Source organism: Monopterus albus, unplaced genomic scaffold, assembly GCF_001952655.1.
Source record: "Monopterus albus unplaced genomic scaffold, M_albus_1.0 scaffold323.1, whole genome shotgun sequence".
NCBI classification, from domain to species: domain Eukaryota; kingdom Metazoa; phylum Chordata; class Actinopteri; order Synbranchiformes; family Synbranchidae; genus Monopterus; species Monopterus albus.
Window position 1 is genome coordinate 298,486 of NW_018128203.1, and position 16,128 is coordinate 314,613.

The 16,128-nt window shown below is 40.0% G+C and overlaps 2 protein-coding genes across 4 annotated transcripts; both read left to right on the forward strand.

Moving 5' to 3' along the window:
• Positions 1-3,274: 3,274 nt before the first annotated feature.
• Positions 3,275-7,123, forward strand: LOC109974188 (uncharacterized). Of its 2 annotated transcripts, XM_020624264.1 has the most exons (3): positions 3,275-3,729; positions 3,840-3,908; positions 4,659-7,122. In XM_020624264.1, exon 3 carries the CDS (start codon positions 4,663-4,665, stop codon positions 5,776-5,778), a length of 1,116 nt encoding a protein of 371 aa, XP_020479920.1. In that variant the 5' UTR covers positions 3,275-3,729; positions 3,840-3,908; positions 4,659-4,662; the 3' UTR covers positions 5,779-7,122. The 2 variants fall into 2 exon arrangements, with proteins under 2 accessions (XP_020479920.1, XP_020479921.1); XM_020624265.1 differs by lacking the exons at positions 3,275-3,729; positions 3,840-3,908 and adding an exon at positions 3,936-4,455 and having other exon boundaries at positions 4,659-7,123.
• Positions 7,124-11,943: 4,820 nt separating this feature from the next.
• Positions 11,944-16,020, forward strand: LOC109974189 (nuclear factor interleukin-3-regulated protein-like). Of its 2 annotated transcripts, none has more exons than XM_020624267.1 (2): positions 11,944-12,212; positions 14,490-16,020. In XM_020624267.1, exons 1-2 carry the CDS (start codon positions 12,190-12,192, stop codon positions 15,316-15,318), a joined length of 852 nt encoding a protein of 283 aa, XP_020479923.1. In that variant the 5' UTR covers positions 11,944-12,189; the 3' UTR covers positions 15,319-16,020. The 2 variants fall into 2 exon arrangements, with proteins under 2 accessions (XP_020479923.1, XP_020479922.1); XM_020624266.1 differs by lacking the exon at positions 11,944-12,212 and adding an exon at positions 13,186-13,319.
• Positions 16,021-16,128: the final 108 nt, after the last annotated feature.

The following is a 16,128-nucleotide window of genomic DNA, read 5'->3' on the forward strand; positions in this document are numbered from 1 at the left end:
AATAATACTTCAGGATCATTGTATAATTAGTTCTGCCACAGTTAGTGCCATTTTTCATTGATTTTTTTCGGCATTATTCCATTCCTCCTTTGAAACGTTAAGCGGCAACTATGTGACCTCTTCCCAAATGAGTTCTTTTAATAATGATTACAGTAAAGAAATGTAACAAAATTACGTTTCTTTATACACACTGATCTAATGTATGACAGAAGCGTCTTTTCCTCAGCAGGAGATTATGATCCATGAGGGTGAAGGAGAAAAAAAAAGAACCTGTGATTCATAACAAATTACAAAAGCTGGAGGTTCACAATCATTTGTACCTGTATTGTTTTGCAAATTGCTTCCTTCATCAGCTCTAATTGCAGTGATCACTTATGTAGTGTTGTGAACTGTCACATTGGCTGCATGTAATTACATTTAGGATAACGCTTCATTGCCCTTCTAATGAATTCTCTGTATACGCACATACAGGTTACTGTTTGGTTAACATAATGAAGGACATTCGTTTCTGGAGGGCAGAATACCTAGGAGACATAATTGGTTGTGACCAGAGTAATAGAAGTTCTCAGAGAAATGCATTAGGAGTTGTGCAGGGTACAGCACCCCAAGAATGGATTTTTTTTTGTCTGCATGAAATAAAGCTAAATTATAGGTTGTGTGTTCATAGAAGAAATGTAAAAAAAAAAAACAGAATGAACATTTTTTTCAAATAACAGTGCAACAAAAGATTTCAATAATTGGAGACATTGTACAGTAATTTAGCATCCCTGTCTGACAATAATGCCACTGCAAACACCATTATCATTAAAAACTTACACAGCTTAAGAAAGCAGAAGTAAAAAAACAAATTCAGTTTTATTAATATCAATAAAACCATGAACAAAATATAAATTATATTTAAAAATGGTGTTAAAAGTACTTTGGTGTTGGCCTCTAAGTAATGGCAACCATGGTTAGAAACACATTAGAGACTAAATGAAACTAATGGTGTGGTCTCACCCACTCTGTTGATAGCACCACAGCTGAAATTAGTTCCGAACAAATACAATGTTTTTGTGTTTGAGTAGTGTTTGCTAAAACTACAGTGCCCAGCTACTTAAGGAAATAATGTAGCCTTCTAAAATTGAAACAATAAATTTGTAATGTTTTCACAGATTTATGTCCCAACAAACACATTGTTGATTTTAATGTCTTCACAGATTTTGCTGACAATAAGAAAAATATAGAATAACATCAGCTGTAACATCCTTTAAACAGGGAAGACCCACTGTATCCATAACTATGAAAACTACGGTGTGGACAGTCATTCCAAAGAAATATACATGGCACAGGTCAGGGTTTGATCAGCTGTGCAATTCCCTCTCAGAAAAAGAAGTTAAACTGGACCTTCTATCACCATAAAAGCAATAGGATATATAATGCTCAAGAGAAATCATCCACATAAAGAAAACTCTTCTGCAACATGCAGTCAGGATGTGGGTACTGCGACACAATGAGAAAGTGGCAGTGGTAAAGATTATGCAGGCCCTTCATGATATACCACAATATGTTATGAGAAACTTCATTTGAACAGTAACAGTGAGTCATCTGCTGCAGGTTCAGTCAGTACTGAGGTACACTCAATCAAAGCTGAATAATTTCTATGTAACATGGTATAACATGCTAAAATACAGTTCCTGGTAGTGCTACATTATGTTGGTAAGTCTGTGTCCCTCCTATGTGTGTGTGTGTGTGTGTGTGTGTGTGTGTCCATCCATGTTCATATGTTTATGTCTCATGAAAACAATGAGACTAATCAGCAGAATCAATACAATCTGCCCTGTTACTACCTCTTTAAAAATCTGGAGACTATCTTCTGACTGAAAACAAAACCTAACTGGAACATGGCTGACTGAGGCTTCTGTGGTTACAGTGAGTCAAAAAGAAAAATCTGCTGGAGTTTTCTACAAACACAGGACTTATAACTCAAAGCCCACCCCCCCCCACCCCAAACGCTCTGGACAGCCCCACTCTCAGCTCATCACAGTGAAATCTCCAACACAAACTGCAGAACAGTGATATGTACAGTGTAGTGTGGTTTTCCATTTTGGTGGCATTCTATAGTGTGGTGGTGCTGTTCAGACTGGGTGTCTTCACCACCTGGGAGGAGAAGCTGTTTTCATGTCTGTCTGCCTGTCTGTCTGTCATTCTTCTAAATGACAGTGCTTGATGGGGCCAGAATGAGGGAGGTGGATCATGATCTTTTGATGACACTTCTTGTACTGATCTGAACTTGCTAAGGAAGGTGTGCAGATATATCTGGTATCCCACAATGACAAGATACCTTGCTGCAGTTTGGTTCTGTGCTGTGCAGTTGGTGATTCAACCCAGACAGTCTCTGTGAAAGTGGGGAATGAGGCAATTGATGGCATCCCATTTAGTTAGTTAGGGTGAATTTCTTCAGCTCCTAGACTAACTCTTCATAGTCTTTATGTGAGAGTGACTCCATAACTCTCAAAGGAAAACAACTGCATCAAAGACACATGAATATCCCAGAAGCTGATATGACATCTAACAATGCAGTATTTGGACAAGTGAAGATAAACAGGGGTTGCAGGCAGTACACATAACATCTGAAATGCATTGTAGCTGATAGTAAAGAGCAGCTCAAACAGATGAGAATGTGTGTGCACATCCATACAACATGAGGCTGATCATCTGAAGCTCTCTTTCGGAAGGAAACGATGCCATGTGCTCTGGACCAAAAACAAAAAAAGCCAGGGTCTGTCATGGTCTGGGGTTGTGTCAGTGCCTTGGCAAAGGTAACTTGCACTTCTGTGATGGCACCATTAATGCTGAAAAATACACAGTGCTTGGAGCAACATATGCTACCTTCAAGACAACATCTTTTCCAGGGACAACAGCTTCAGTGACCAGAGGAACAAGGAGGCGGAGGTTAGACTGACAGATGAACACATGAATCCATCCTTGAATTTTATTCTGGGGGGCATTTGCAGCAATATGTGTTATAATGCTTGAAGGAGGATGATTTACTGATGCAAAACTTTTAGTTCAGCATGAAAATCAAGCTAAACAAAATTTCTCTTTTGGAAGAAGTGGAAAGGGGGTATGGCAGCCTCATTGGTTGTTAGTAATTTCCACACTTCCATTTGATCAGAGATAAGAGCCAAATAACTTCTATGCTGATAAATGAGAACAGCTTTGAAAGACGTCAGTGTTTATGGTGTGAATGGTTAATTCAGTTTTAAACTATCTAACCAAATAAACACATCAGGATTTAATGTACAGTATGTTTGTGTGATTTTTACGTTGTTTGCATTATTTTAAAAACATACTCAACTTTTTTATACAACTGTTAAAATAGCCTATTTTAATAATCTCCCAGAAATAAATGGATAAAGTCTGCTATAGTTATATACTAATAAAGCTTGGCATGGAATGCATCAAAGCATCGTTTTGCAGGCAATGCGCTACAACCAAGCGCTGCAGGAGCCAAGCGCAATAAGTAGGGCAGTTGATCCAAAGTGACTCATTTCAGTACCACCTGTTGGTTTGACCGTGACCGAGCTGTTGTCTTGGACTTCCGCTCTCCAAGTGTAGTCGCCAGATCAGTTTCCACAGCGTTAAACTGACAGCAAGGAGACACAACGCGAGTGGCTCCGTGCACAGTACTGTAACGTGCGCTCCGCCTGCAGCTCTGCTAACTTCAACGCTGATTGTGATCGACAGGTAAGCGCAGCCTCCTCCGAACAAACGTGGCACATCTACAACACTTGTAAATAAAGTAAGTAAGTTGTAAGTGCTACGTCTAACGATGTACTTTGTTGTGTGTGTTGCAGAATTACAACAAACTCTTAAAGCTGATCCTACCTTCACTATCATCCCACAGGTGTCATCTTTACTTTCAGGTCAGTGCGACGAGTTTAACATAGTCACGCTAGATAAATGTCCAGTTTGACAAAGTCTGGAGGCAAAACAAGTCAAATCTAGTAATTATTCTTTTCATCGTCTTTCTTATGGTTACCTGTGGCTGATTTTTATCATGTATTTTTTCTTATAAATCTTGAAACCATATGCAAAAATGTGGCATACTACGGTGCTCTTTGCTGATGCCTAAATAACGAGGAGCGGGAGAAGCATTCACATCCAAATTAAATCTAATTACAAGTAAAATCTTATCTGTGTAAGTATTATCAGCAAAATGCAATTTAGGGTTAAAGGTAAAACTGCATGGCCCCTTTCATTTTTATCACTTTGCTAATTATTAATAGTGACGCATTAACACAAAACAACAATGTTGCTGCGGGAGGAGGCTATTGTTGTTTACTTTTATTTATCAGTGCATCATTCAAGTTATCATTACAGTTACAGCGCTCAAACAAACAGGACAGGGGATTGGCAATAATGGCGAAGGAAAAAGTTAAATATTTCCACCAAGCAGGCCTGAAAATAAAAGTAGGCCTGGCAGTTAATAATTTACATCCACTGCGATTAGGCTGTAGCTGAATTTATAGGGTTAACCTAGATGGATAGATAGATAGATAGATAGATAGATAGATAGATAGATAGATAGATAGATAGATAGATAGATAAAATTGTGTTTCTAAAATTTAGCTAATAAATACTGTCCTGGGTGAAACGTTGATTCCCCCCCATAGTGCCATGTCCACCCCCACTACACGTGACGGTTCTGGGGCCGCTGCATCCTGCCGGCCCTCCTCCTCGGTCGACAGCAGCAGCTACATGGAGTCCGATCCTGACCGTGGACTGCTGTTCCCGGTGGTAAGGCCCTCCGTGGTGACTCGACGTGTCCTGCGTTTACGGGCCTCCAGCAGCTACGAGAGCCCCGTTACACGCCGCAAGAGGAAGATGATCCCCGCAGACAGGAAGGATTCCGCCTACTGGGAAAAACGACACAAGAACAACGAGGCGGCCAAGCGGTCAAGGGAGAAACGGAGGCTGAATGACCTGATGCTGGAGGACCGGCTACTGGCCGTGAGTGAGGAGAACGTACAGCTACGGGCGCAAGTGCTCAGCCTGCAGTATCACATCAGTCTCCGTGAAGAAAAGAGCAAAGCTGCCAGGGCTTGTGCAACATCTACACCGCCTTTTGTAGCTTCTTCTACCCTGTCCTCACCTAGACCGGTCCATAGCCCTGCCCTTTGCCAGACAGGGCTGTGGGGCAACAGCAAGATCAACCCAGCTTCTATCCTAGGTGTGAGGGATCAAGGGACAGTCAGCCCCCCTTTTGAGGTCAAGATCCCGTGGTTTGGCTCAACTAGATGCGCTGGTGGTTTTAATCCACAAAGTCCTCAGAACTGTGGCACACAGAAAAGCATCCTCCCTCTCTCCGGGCTCTGTGTCCTCACTCCCCGAGCAACTTTAGAGGGCGGGAGGTCAGCGGAGGGAGAGATGGATGTCCTGCGACAAATCTCCTCCAGCGATGACATCCCTATCTCCACCTCTAGGCCTATCCGAGCATTACTGCAGCCACCTGACGCGCTCCATCATGCCTCCACCCTGCCGTATCCAGCTCAGAGTTGGCTGGTGCCTCATTTGAATCACTCAGCAGTGTGTAACAATCTTCTTCTGCCTTGGCGATCCTCCTGCCTGGCACCATCGGCCGTCTACCCCGGCCTGCCTCTGTACATGCAGGAGAGAAAGGGTCAAGATCTCGGTGTGGAGGCAGACACTGAGAGGATCTTCAAGAGCCAGTTCAGCAGTGTACCCCCGGGCCCGCCTCAGCAAGAGATGCACCTCGGTCCTGACAGATGCTAAGAGGACTGCTTGAGTCGCGAGAAAAACAAGCTGCATTCATGCCTTAAATGCACTTACAGCTATGAATATTTTTGATTAGCAATGAATACAGAGACTTTACAATTTGAATCTACTCCCCGCCTTCCAATTTGTTATTTGGCCATAATAGAAACAGAAAGAATACTTATAGAAGGACATCTTACAGTGTGGATTTACTGGCTGATGTTGTGGTTTTAAAGGGTTCTTTTAATATAAAATAGATGTTAGACTGCACGCCTGAAAAAGTGTCGTCAGAAATCCACCAAACATTTAGATTACGTCCACTTTCATCTCATGTCTTGCTTTGTCTTGATTTATTGGAGAGGAGTTTGATTCTAGGTTGACTGGTGGATTTGAGGAGTTGTTTATCTGTGGTAGCGCCTGAGCCAACGAAACTGGCAGTTTGTTGGCTTGGTATTTCCCTGCGTGATTTCCCAGCAGGTTCAATGGAAATCCAAACGTTGAATGTTGTTTATACGGGTAATAGCCCCATGCAACTTCATCTTGCATTGCATATGGTTGCATGTGGTGCTCATTTTTGTTCAAGTCTGGAGTATTAAGAAAAAACAACGAAATGTCTCCACTCGGTTGATCGTTACTAAAAACCTGTGGGGTATTTTCCACCCTTTATGAAAATTCCAATATGTTATATCTCTCGTTGTTATTTAGCAAAGGTTTGGAAAATAAGAGACCAAGGTGTAGTATTTTAATTGTCATTCAAAACGCATTTAGAAAGACTTATTAGAAAGACCACGGTGATACAAAACTAAATAATCTCCATCCTATTTATTATTTATTCTTGCAGCTTATGTTAATTGAGGGTTATTCATGAGGGTGCAACCAGCTACACTGGTGTAGGTCTATATGACAGTCAAACCCGTGGCTGAACCGTTTAAGATTTTCTTCTGCACGCACCACTGGGAAAGTGCATCTAGAAAGTTTGTTCTTTTTTCACCAGCACTAAATTAAATCAAACTGTGATGCAGGGTGGTGAAATATGACAAGCCAGTCACATTTAGCTGCTCGTGTGGTACCTACGTTAGGATTAGGCTTTGTTACGCTATACTTCTAACAAAAGAGTTCTTCAAAACCGGTTTATTGATCTGATTTAATCTTTGACAAGTCGCTGGCATCCCAAGTTATCAATCTCACACAGCAGCATGTTCCATAAAACAACAGCAGAGGGCGCTACAACACAAATAGTGCAGCAGGTGTGGATTCATGCAGCTCAAACCAGCAGGCTTTTGTTTCCTTATTAAAATACCTGTTTTAAATAAATTCTGCCTCTACAAAGTGCATGTATTTTCTAGCAGGTTTGGGAAGACAAACTAACAACTATCAAAGCGAAATACAGTAAACCTTGTTTTATTTACACTGATTTGAAAGTAAAGAAAACATGGGAGTTGGAAAACATCATGAGCATTAACAAAAACCACTGAATATTAGTAAACCTATTAGAAATTAAGTAATCCCTTTTCAAAAAAGGCACTGAAGTCTAAGAATTCTAAAGCTTATTAACATTTTGCATGTTTTGTGCAAAAGCATTTGTAAAGGAGCATAGCTCGAACTGCTTTTAATAAATTTAAACCAAAATTTAATTAAATGTCTTCTATTTGAGGAACTCTGCAATGAAATATAAGAAGTGTCAGGAATATTTAGTCAGATTCCATGCCTTATCTTAATTTGGACATGAATATGAACATGAAACAATTGTGTCATATTGGTGGTTGCAAAATGTCAGGCCACTCAATTATCACTTCTGGGTCATGCAGTTCCAAATATTTTCTTATTTAGTGTCAGATTATGTTAAATTTAACTGTTTGTTTAATATATTTTCCAATTTTGACAATGGGACTTGTAACAGTTTTATCCATCCCATGGACACAAGAGATATTTAGATTTGTCTAAACATAACAGATGTTCAGCCTAAATACTAGAGCTTAAATGTATTCCTGATTAAACTGTATCTTCTGGGCTATATCACATCAGTAAAGTATTATCATAGACCTCTGGTGCATCTTGATTGATATTAACAGTTAAAGCGCATCACACAGGAAGCAAAAATCATACTTTAGTACGTGTGACAATGTCTAAATATATAAACTGGTTTGAGGTGCTATTTCCACTTGTAGCAAAAACATGTTTTATCATTCTGAGAACAATTTTTCTTACTATATTGTATAACAACCAGGCAAAGTGCATTGGAAAAAGCAACTTAATGAAAGGATTTTAAAAGTGCAAACACATAGTTGAGACTGACCAGTGTCGAACATTTCTCTTTTTCTCTGTGAATCTTAGGTCAGTCAGTTTAGTTCAGTCCTTTCACTTACTGTAGATTTACTGCAGCCACCTGAAGGGAGCAGAACTGGTGATATCTTTTGTCTGGTTGTGGTGGCCAAGTCCTTTATACAACTACTGCTTCTACTAATACAAATACTACATTTACTTTTTTCTGGGAAGAGGCAGGTAAGCATCTGAAATGTAAGAAGTCTGTGTGAATAAAACATGCAATTGAATACTACACAACACACACATCTACAGTACAGCAGCACGCTGCAAAGACAAATGGCATGGATTTACTTAAAAGATTATTTAAAGTGGCAGCATTATATTCTAGAACTTTATATGTATGCTCTGGTACAATGTTAGCATGCAACACACCAAATGTGTCTAAAACTGAGAGCAGCATTGTACAGGGGAGACCCCTGCTTGGGCAAGCCACTAACATCACAACACATCAAGATCAAGGGGGGGGGGGACAACACAATAAGTGAGAGAAAGAAAAAAAAGGTAGAGCTGAAACCAACAAGTCACTATGATGAATCCCACTCTGAAGCCTATCAATCACATGACACAGTCTCACAGGAGTGTTTAGTGCTAAGTTGTCTATTAGTACTAGGAGAGAGTGAGCTGTCTTTAAATTTAAGTTGCTAGCACTTCAGAGGCAGTGGACTTTCTGCACATAACAGTCGAAGGTAAGGCCTTGAGCTATTTTTTTTTTTTCCTCATGTGAAGTGGTTTGGCAGATGTTAACAGCAGATAAATTCAGAGAAGAAAATGAATGAGGTGTTAGAGATCAAATGGTTTTTACACGTATACTGTGAAATAAATGGCAAACTCAGTGAACATTTGGTTGCTGTACCTGCATTCACGTAATGTGTGTGTATAAATACACATATACATATATCAGGGTGTTTACAAAAATGTTACTCTCTGATCTGGCAAGAACTGTTTGAGAAGGAGGAAGTACTACATTTTAAATATCTGCAACATTTACTCACTAAGACAGTTTTGCTCATTTCCGTGATACAAGCTCACCTTACTATAAAATGTTGATAATGTAAAGCTGAAAATAATTAACTGAATTTTCAGCAGTTTAATATAACATGAGGGGCAAAACTCCAGCAACAACTGTAGTGTAACGAAAACCTTTACTGCTGGACCATATCAAATTTATGTCATTTTTGATATCTAATACCAGGTCCTGGCCCAACTGTTCTTTCGACTACAAGTTTTGCTGTAGCTTTTACCTCTTAAAATCAACTTCTCTTCGTCATGCACCTTGACATTGGGTGAAGTTGTGCCAGAAGTCCATACTGTTCTTTGCTCTAAAAGGTTTTATTAATATATATTTATATAATACACAATAATCTTCTATAGCAATTATACAACAATCAGCCGTAACATTATGAAGTGAATAAGACTGATCATCATGTTACAGTGGCACCTGTCAGTGTGTGGGGTATATTAGACAGTGGTTCAGTAGATAAAGCAGTTGTCTCCACCCAGAAGGTTGAAGGTTTGAATCTCAGTGCCGGCAGTCCACATGCCAAAGTGTCCTTGGGCAAGACACTGACGCTGGTCTTCAGTGGTTAGTACCTCCCAACAGTGTCTAAGGAAGGACAAACAGTGACAGGGTCATGGATTAGTTTAGATTAGCATCAATAGAGTCATCACAGAAGTGTAAATTGCCTTTGACACAACTCCTTGACCATGACAGACCCCGGTTCTGGACTTGTTGCTGGTAAATGTCTCGATGGTCCTTTTTCTCTTTGGTCCAGAGCACATGGCGCCTATTCCTTTAAAAACAAAACAAAACAAAAAAAGACCTGAACTACTGATTCATCTAACCACATTTCACGTTTCCACCGTGTGATGGCCCATCCCAGATGCCTCTGAGCTCACAGGAGTCGACTGTTCTTTTGGACACTGTTGACATAGGGCTTCCTTTTGTGGGCATCAGAATTGAAATGCATTTATTTTGGTCAAAGCATAAAGTTGATGAGGTATCACAGCAAATAATGTGCTGCTGTATTGTTTTCAATGTAATACAGGAGACATGATTTACAATTCACTATTTTTAGTTTTAATTTTGATTTTTCATACCATCCAAACCTTTTCTGATTTGGGGTTGTACATTGGTCTCTAAGAAGACAAAGATTTAGCAGCTATAGTGGTGACATCACACCTAGATTGGCTGTTGAATTTGTCTAAAACATTATCTCGAACTTTTTCTCACAACCACAGTTTTCACTCCTTTTCAATGAGTGGTCAGCACATCTGTGCTCTTCCTGACAGTAGAACTATGGAAGCAAACAGATTCACAGAAGATGCACAGTGAGCTGCAGAGTGACACGAGTGTCAACTGCCAAACTAACCCCTGTGTACACAGTATTAGGCAGGTGCTCATAATGCTATGGCTGATTGGTGTAGTTCAATTAGGATGATAGTGTGGTACAGCGTGACTGAAATCTGTGACCTGTGACTGTTTAGATTTACACATGAAATTACTTCTTATCCCAGTAATCCCAAAAAACTCCTAACTGGATATATTCTCAGGACCAAATTCAAAAGTTTGTGTTGCCTTTATTTTATAATAGATATGTGAAAGAATGAGCAAAAAGTCAAAGACACATCTGCACTGTACTGTTAATTAGTAGAGCAGTACTGTACTAATTCCTTTTACAAGGTTAAAATTCAGTTTGTGTTAACACTGTGTCAACACCATGTTTATTTAAACATATAACTGTTAAAGCTGTATTGGGTGGTGTTGCAATGCGGTGCAACATGTTTTGAAAAGTTCTATCCTACATATTTGTGAGATGGATGAACTAAAGCATTCCTGAACATTTTAGGCAAGGTGGTATATATTATTATTGTACTGCGTCATACAGGCGTTTCGTGAAACAGAGTATTATTTATGATATAATTGACTGCACATATGTGTGAAGCCTGAGATTGTGATGAACTGCAAACACCACATCATGTATCTGACTTCTGCTTTTTTATTGCGCTGGCTGCACTAGCCGTATGTGTGCAAACAGAGAAATAAACGTTCTTGTACTGTGTCCACCTGAATTTCCACAACCCTTCTCTTCTAACAGATAAATTCATAACAAGTGCTCTCGACACATACAGTAGATGGTTTTAAATAAATCCAGAGGGTACCATAAAAAAAATAAAAATCCCTTTAATTCAGTATGAAACTATAAAGATCCATTTTTAGAAATGTTGGACATACTCAAACAAAGTAAGTGAACAATATCATCAGTTCAACAGTTCAGCTAAAGTGCTGATGGCATAACACTTTTTCTCTGTAGACAGTGAGAATATGTCACTTGTTTCCTCTTCTGGAAACCTCACATACTATACAGTTTAATTGTCATGCACATTAATCTAAAAAGGGAATAATATGTTTTTATGGTTCCTTCCATTTACAATACACAAAGGGAGAAAGATGGTGCTATGTATTACTAGCGTTACCCTTCGAGGTATATACAGTACATGTTAACGAAAAACTCGAGCCAAAAACCCAGGCAAGTTCTTTAGTCACCTAGGGGGCATTCATTCATTCATTCATTCTAATTTCCCTGCTGGCAGTTTAGAAAAGAAGTGAACATAGTATATTGAGGTATGGACTGACCAATCTTTCCACCTATGGGTAGTTATTTTGGCAAAGGCTGACAGAGTGCACAGAAACCCAACAGCAGATGGTCGACTATGATAAAACCCCACAAAAAAAGAAGTTTGAGAGTTCCTTACTAGAAAGCAGGCTGGCTATGATTAGTCAATAAGAAACAGGTGCAACTGTGCAGCAGCATAGTGAGCAAGCCGGGCCTCAAGAGAGATTTCACTCAGGAACCCGCTCTTTTTTGTTTTTTTCCTCTCTGTGTTCCCCCTATATGATTATTGCCTGCTCCCTTCCTGCTTTTTTTTTTTTTAGTACACAACACTTAGCCTTTGTGTCACACACCGGTATGCATGTTCTCACACAGACATACAAGCACATATGGGCACAAGGTTTAGGTTCTCAGTGGGCAAAGGCTTTTTAACATGATGTGCATTCTCACCACCGCACACTAGGTTCATGGCTTCCTTGAAACTTTTGTTTTGATGCTTCTGCCTCAGTCTGACTGGTATGTTAAAATATATGACTATAATTTCAGTGAATATGTTGAAAAGATGCTTTAAGTGGGGATGAAAGAAAGAAAACATGAGTACCTACAACTAAATAGGACTAAACTGTGAAGTCATGGTTTGTGCAAAAGAGAGTGCTTATGTGTGAAACCCTGAGTGACAGTTTAGTTTGCAGCTCATTTGTGAGGTTCACGTGTAGACTGTATTGTATGATGTCTGGTTAGAAATGAACTACAATGTTGTCTGCAAGATGTAAGGCATGAGGGAAACATCAATGAGTTAAAAGGAGTAAGTGTAAGCTCAATGTGTGAGTACTTTTCTGCATATGACAACACGTATAGAGGGCTGCTGTGGTTTCAACACAATGTACATCCTTCTTGCACAGCTTGCCATGAAACCACCCACAAACCCATGCGAATGAAATAGAATTTAAAAGCTGCCAGCATTCCTTTCAGTCTAGGTGCTACTTAAAATTATCTTCCCATTTGATTTTACCTTTAGCCTTATGCAACAAAATGGACCAATCCGCATTTATGTCCCCCCACAGTGCACAAGAATGAAGTGAAGCAAGTAGATAGAAAAGGGGAAGTGGTGACTAGACGGACATGTCGAGCAAAAGGAAGATGGGGGAGAAAAAACTAGTCAGACTCAAACTAAACTATAAAAACAGGCTGCTTTTTAAATCTGGTCTTTATGTGATTTCTATGACAAGCCCAGTTAACCACCTGTCCACTCAGCTGAACCATAGAGCAACTTTTTGCCCATAGGAAACTTTCTGCAAAACTCAGTTCAGCAATACCAAAAATGCTTTATTCATTTTCACAAGCAATGTTTCATTTAGGTTTATGTTTTGAGTTCAAGCTTACGCCAATCGGCCATAACATTATGACCACTGACAGGTGAAGTGAATAACATTGATTATCTCATTACAACAGCACCTGTCACTGTGTGGGGAATTCTAGGCAACAAGTGAACATTCAGGCCTTGAAGCTGATGTGTTGGAAGCAGAAAAAAAGGCAAGGGTCAGGATGTGAGTGACTTTAACAAGGATCAAACTGTGATGGTGAGATGACTGGGTCAGATCATCTCCCACCCTGCAGGTCTTGGTGGGTGTTGTTGGTCTGCAGTGGTTAGTACCTAGCAACAGTGTCAAATGGTGAACTGGAGAAAAGGTCATGGATGTCCACAGCTCACTGATGATGAGATCAACCTACTGTAGATTAAACTTTTAACTTCCATTTGTACTTTTCAAAAGATTAACATTTATTTGAATCTTTGTTAAAATGGTTGAAAATGAGAAATACTGTCCATTGGTCTCTATGAAGAGAGAGAGTCAGGGGCTGTAGTGGTGATATCACACAGAGTGGTGAGGCTGTTGAATCATATTAGTCTACGTTCTTCATTCCTCTTTGTCTACCTAATGTTTCCAATCATACATTTCTCATGTGGTTTAGACAGGTAGGAGGTGAGGTTGTTTCAAAAAGGGGGGCTTGTCTGGAGGTGGTAGACAGACTGAGATGCAGCTGAGTGCTTTGCAGTAGCCTCTGCAGCTTCTCAAAAGAGAAAAAAAAAACCAAACCAGCCAAGGTGGAACAGGCCTATTGGTCATTTTGTTTGTGGGCCCACTTCCCCAGTCACTAATGCTGTCTTTACACTGCCACAAGGAACTGAACCGTATTCATACCACACTGGGGTTTGCATGTTTTGATTGTCTTAGAAGCAGACTGTCCCTGTGCGCACTATTCAGGCCCCCAACCCGAATGTCTACATCACTATATTCTGAATGGCTTAGAGAAATCAATGAAAATTGAAATACTGCTTCACAGTTTGTCATTTAAGCACTTTCTAATACCAATATTTTTATCAATCTCTGACTGTACTATAGTGAGTGTTTGTTTTTGATCAATAAAAAAAATGGCATTCATGGCTTTATGGCTCCTGATGGAGCCCCTTGGTGAGTAGATATGCATATTTTTACTATCTACAACTAAATCAAGGTAAAGATTCCCAACAAGCAGTACCCCATGACATATGTAATTGTCCTCCCAGTTATTGAGCTAACTGGGAGGACAATTACACATGTAAAAAGATTGTTAGCAGCCATCTCACAGACTCCAGTCATTCAGAAATACTAAGGTGCTTTGAGAAAAGACAAACCAACATAATGTAAGTCGAGGTAAAAGGTAAATCATAAAGTTATCATTACATAAGGAAGTACCTCTATGACTCAGCCTCTTACAAAAGACTAAAAACTTCCCTCTATCTCTCGATTTTAGGTCTCTGTTGGTTGTTACCGATTTCTCATCTACTATGGAGTCCCTGTCCTCTTTTCATGGGGGCCAAGATAGCCATGTTTTACAAGTGGGAAACAAACTGTTACTGAAAGGCCGCCGTCGCAAAAGGGAGTTCATACCTAAGGAGAGGAAGGATGCCCTGTACTGGGAGAAACGTCACAAGAACAACGAGGCAGCCAAACGGTCACGGGAGAAGAAAAAGATGAATGATTTTGCTCTGGAGACTCATCTCATGGCTCTGAAAGAAGAAAATGCCCGGCTTAGTGCGGAATTATTGGCTATCAAGCTCCACTTTGGCCTGGTCCATGCTGCAACATACACTGATCATCAAAGTAGCCAACTGCAACAACGTGTGCACGGCTGCATGCTGCCCGTCTCTGCTCCCAGCACCCAGCACCAGTCCTTGCAGAAGGACTACTACTGGGGCAATAGACACTCATCTCTAATGTCCAGCCAACAAGTTTCTCAACCTCTTCTTGTCCCTACATATGCCCTCCATACCATGACAGGCTATTCATACTTAAACACATCTAGTAATCCTACCCCTGGCCTCCTCTCTCCTCTTGTCGTCCCTCGAAATCTCCTGCCCACCCAATCATACCGTCCAGCAGCTTCTCCACTGAAACCCACCCAATCATACCGTCAAGCAGCTTCTCCACTGAAACCTATTCCTAAGAGAGCCACCTCAGATGAGAAAGAGGAGCAGCAGGTCCCAGGAGTGCTGTCCCTGTCCTGCGCTGCTCCACCTCGCAGAATCACCGCCAAAAGAGACAGAGACTATTCACCACCACGACAATACATGTTCAGCTGACTGTCCAATATATAATGGTTTACCCTACTGTAAAGCTGTTAGACTAACTGAATAAGAAACAATTTTATACTGTCAAATATTCCTCTTCACACAGTAACTTTAAGAGCTTTATTTTTGCATAAAAAGGAGTTTTAGTTTACAAGATATTTCACCGTCCAGACTCTCTACTTTTGTGTCACAGCACACAATGACAGCTCTATGCTGAATGATGATGATCTGTAATATATCAACATATTGCTCGCCTCCCCCTAAAAAGAAAAAAAACTATAAGCATTTAATCTATTTATGTACGATCTCACGGTACACCACGCTGAATCACAAAAATAGAGCTCTGAAGTTCTCCTTTCTGTGTACTGTGTTGAACATGTCTAAGTTGAGAAGATATACAGATATGGGTAATGAAAACGATGAGAAGTCGCGAATCTCAGCTCACCATCCTTGCTTCAGAGGACAAGGATTCCACCTGCTCCAAGCAGCAGCAACATTACCTTTCTTTAACATGTACAGTATAAATATTGACTGCATCTGTGACAGAACAAGATGTGTCAAATGTCAATTTGTACTTTGTTGATGGATAAACATTACATGGTGCTATCGTACTGCAATGTACATCTGTTAACCTGCAGAATCATTTATTTCTCACCTTTTCCATACAGTGAAATGCAGTTGAAAACATGACTAAAAATAAAAGTTTTAAAACGATAAACTTGTAAAGTATAAAATAAAATAAAAAAAAAAAACAGACGAGAGGGTTTCAACTGTGCCAAAGATTATTTTGACATAAATTGTTGGCTATAACCGCCATCCAAA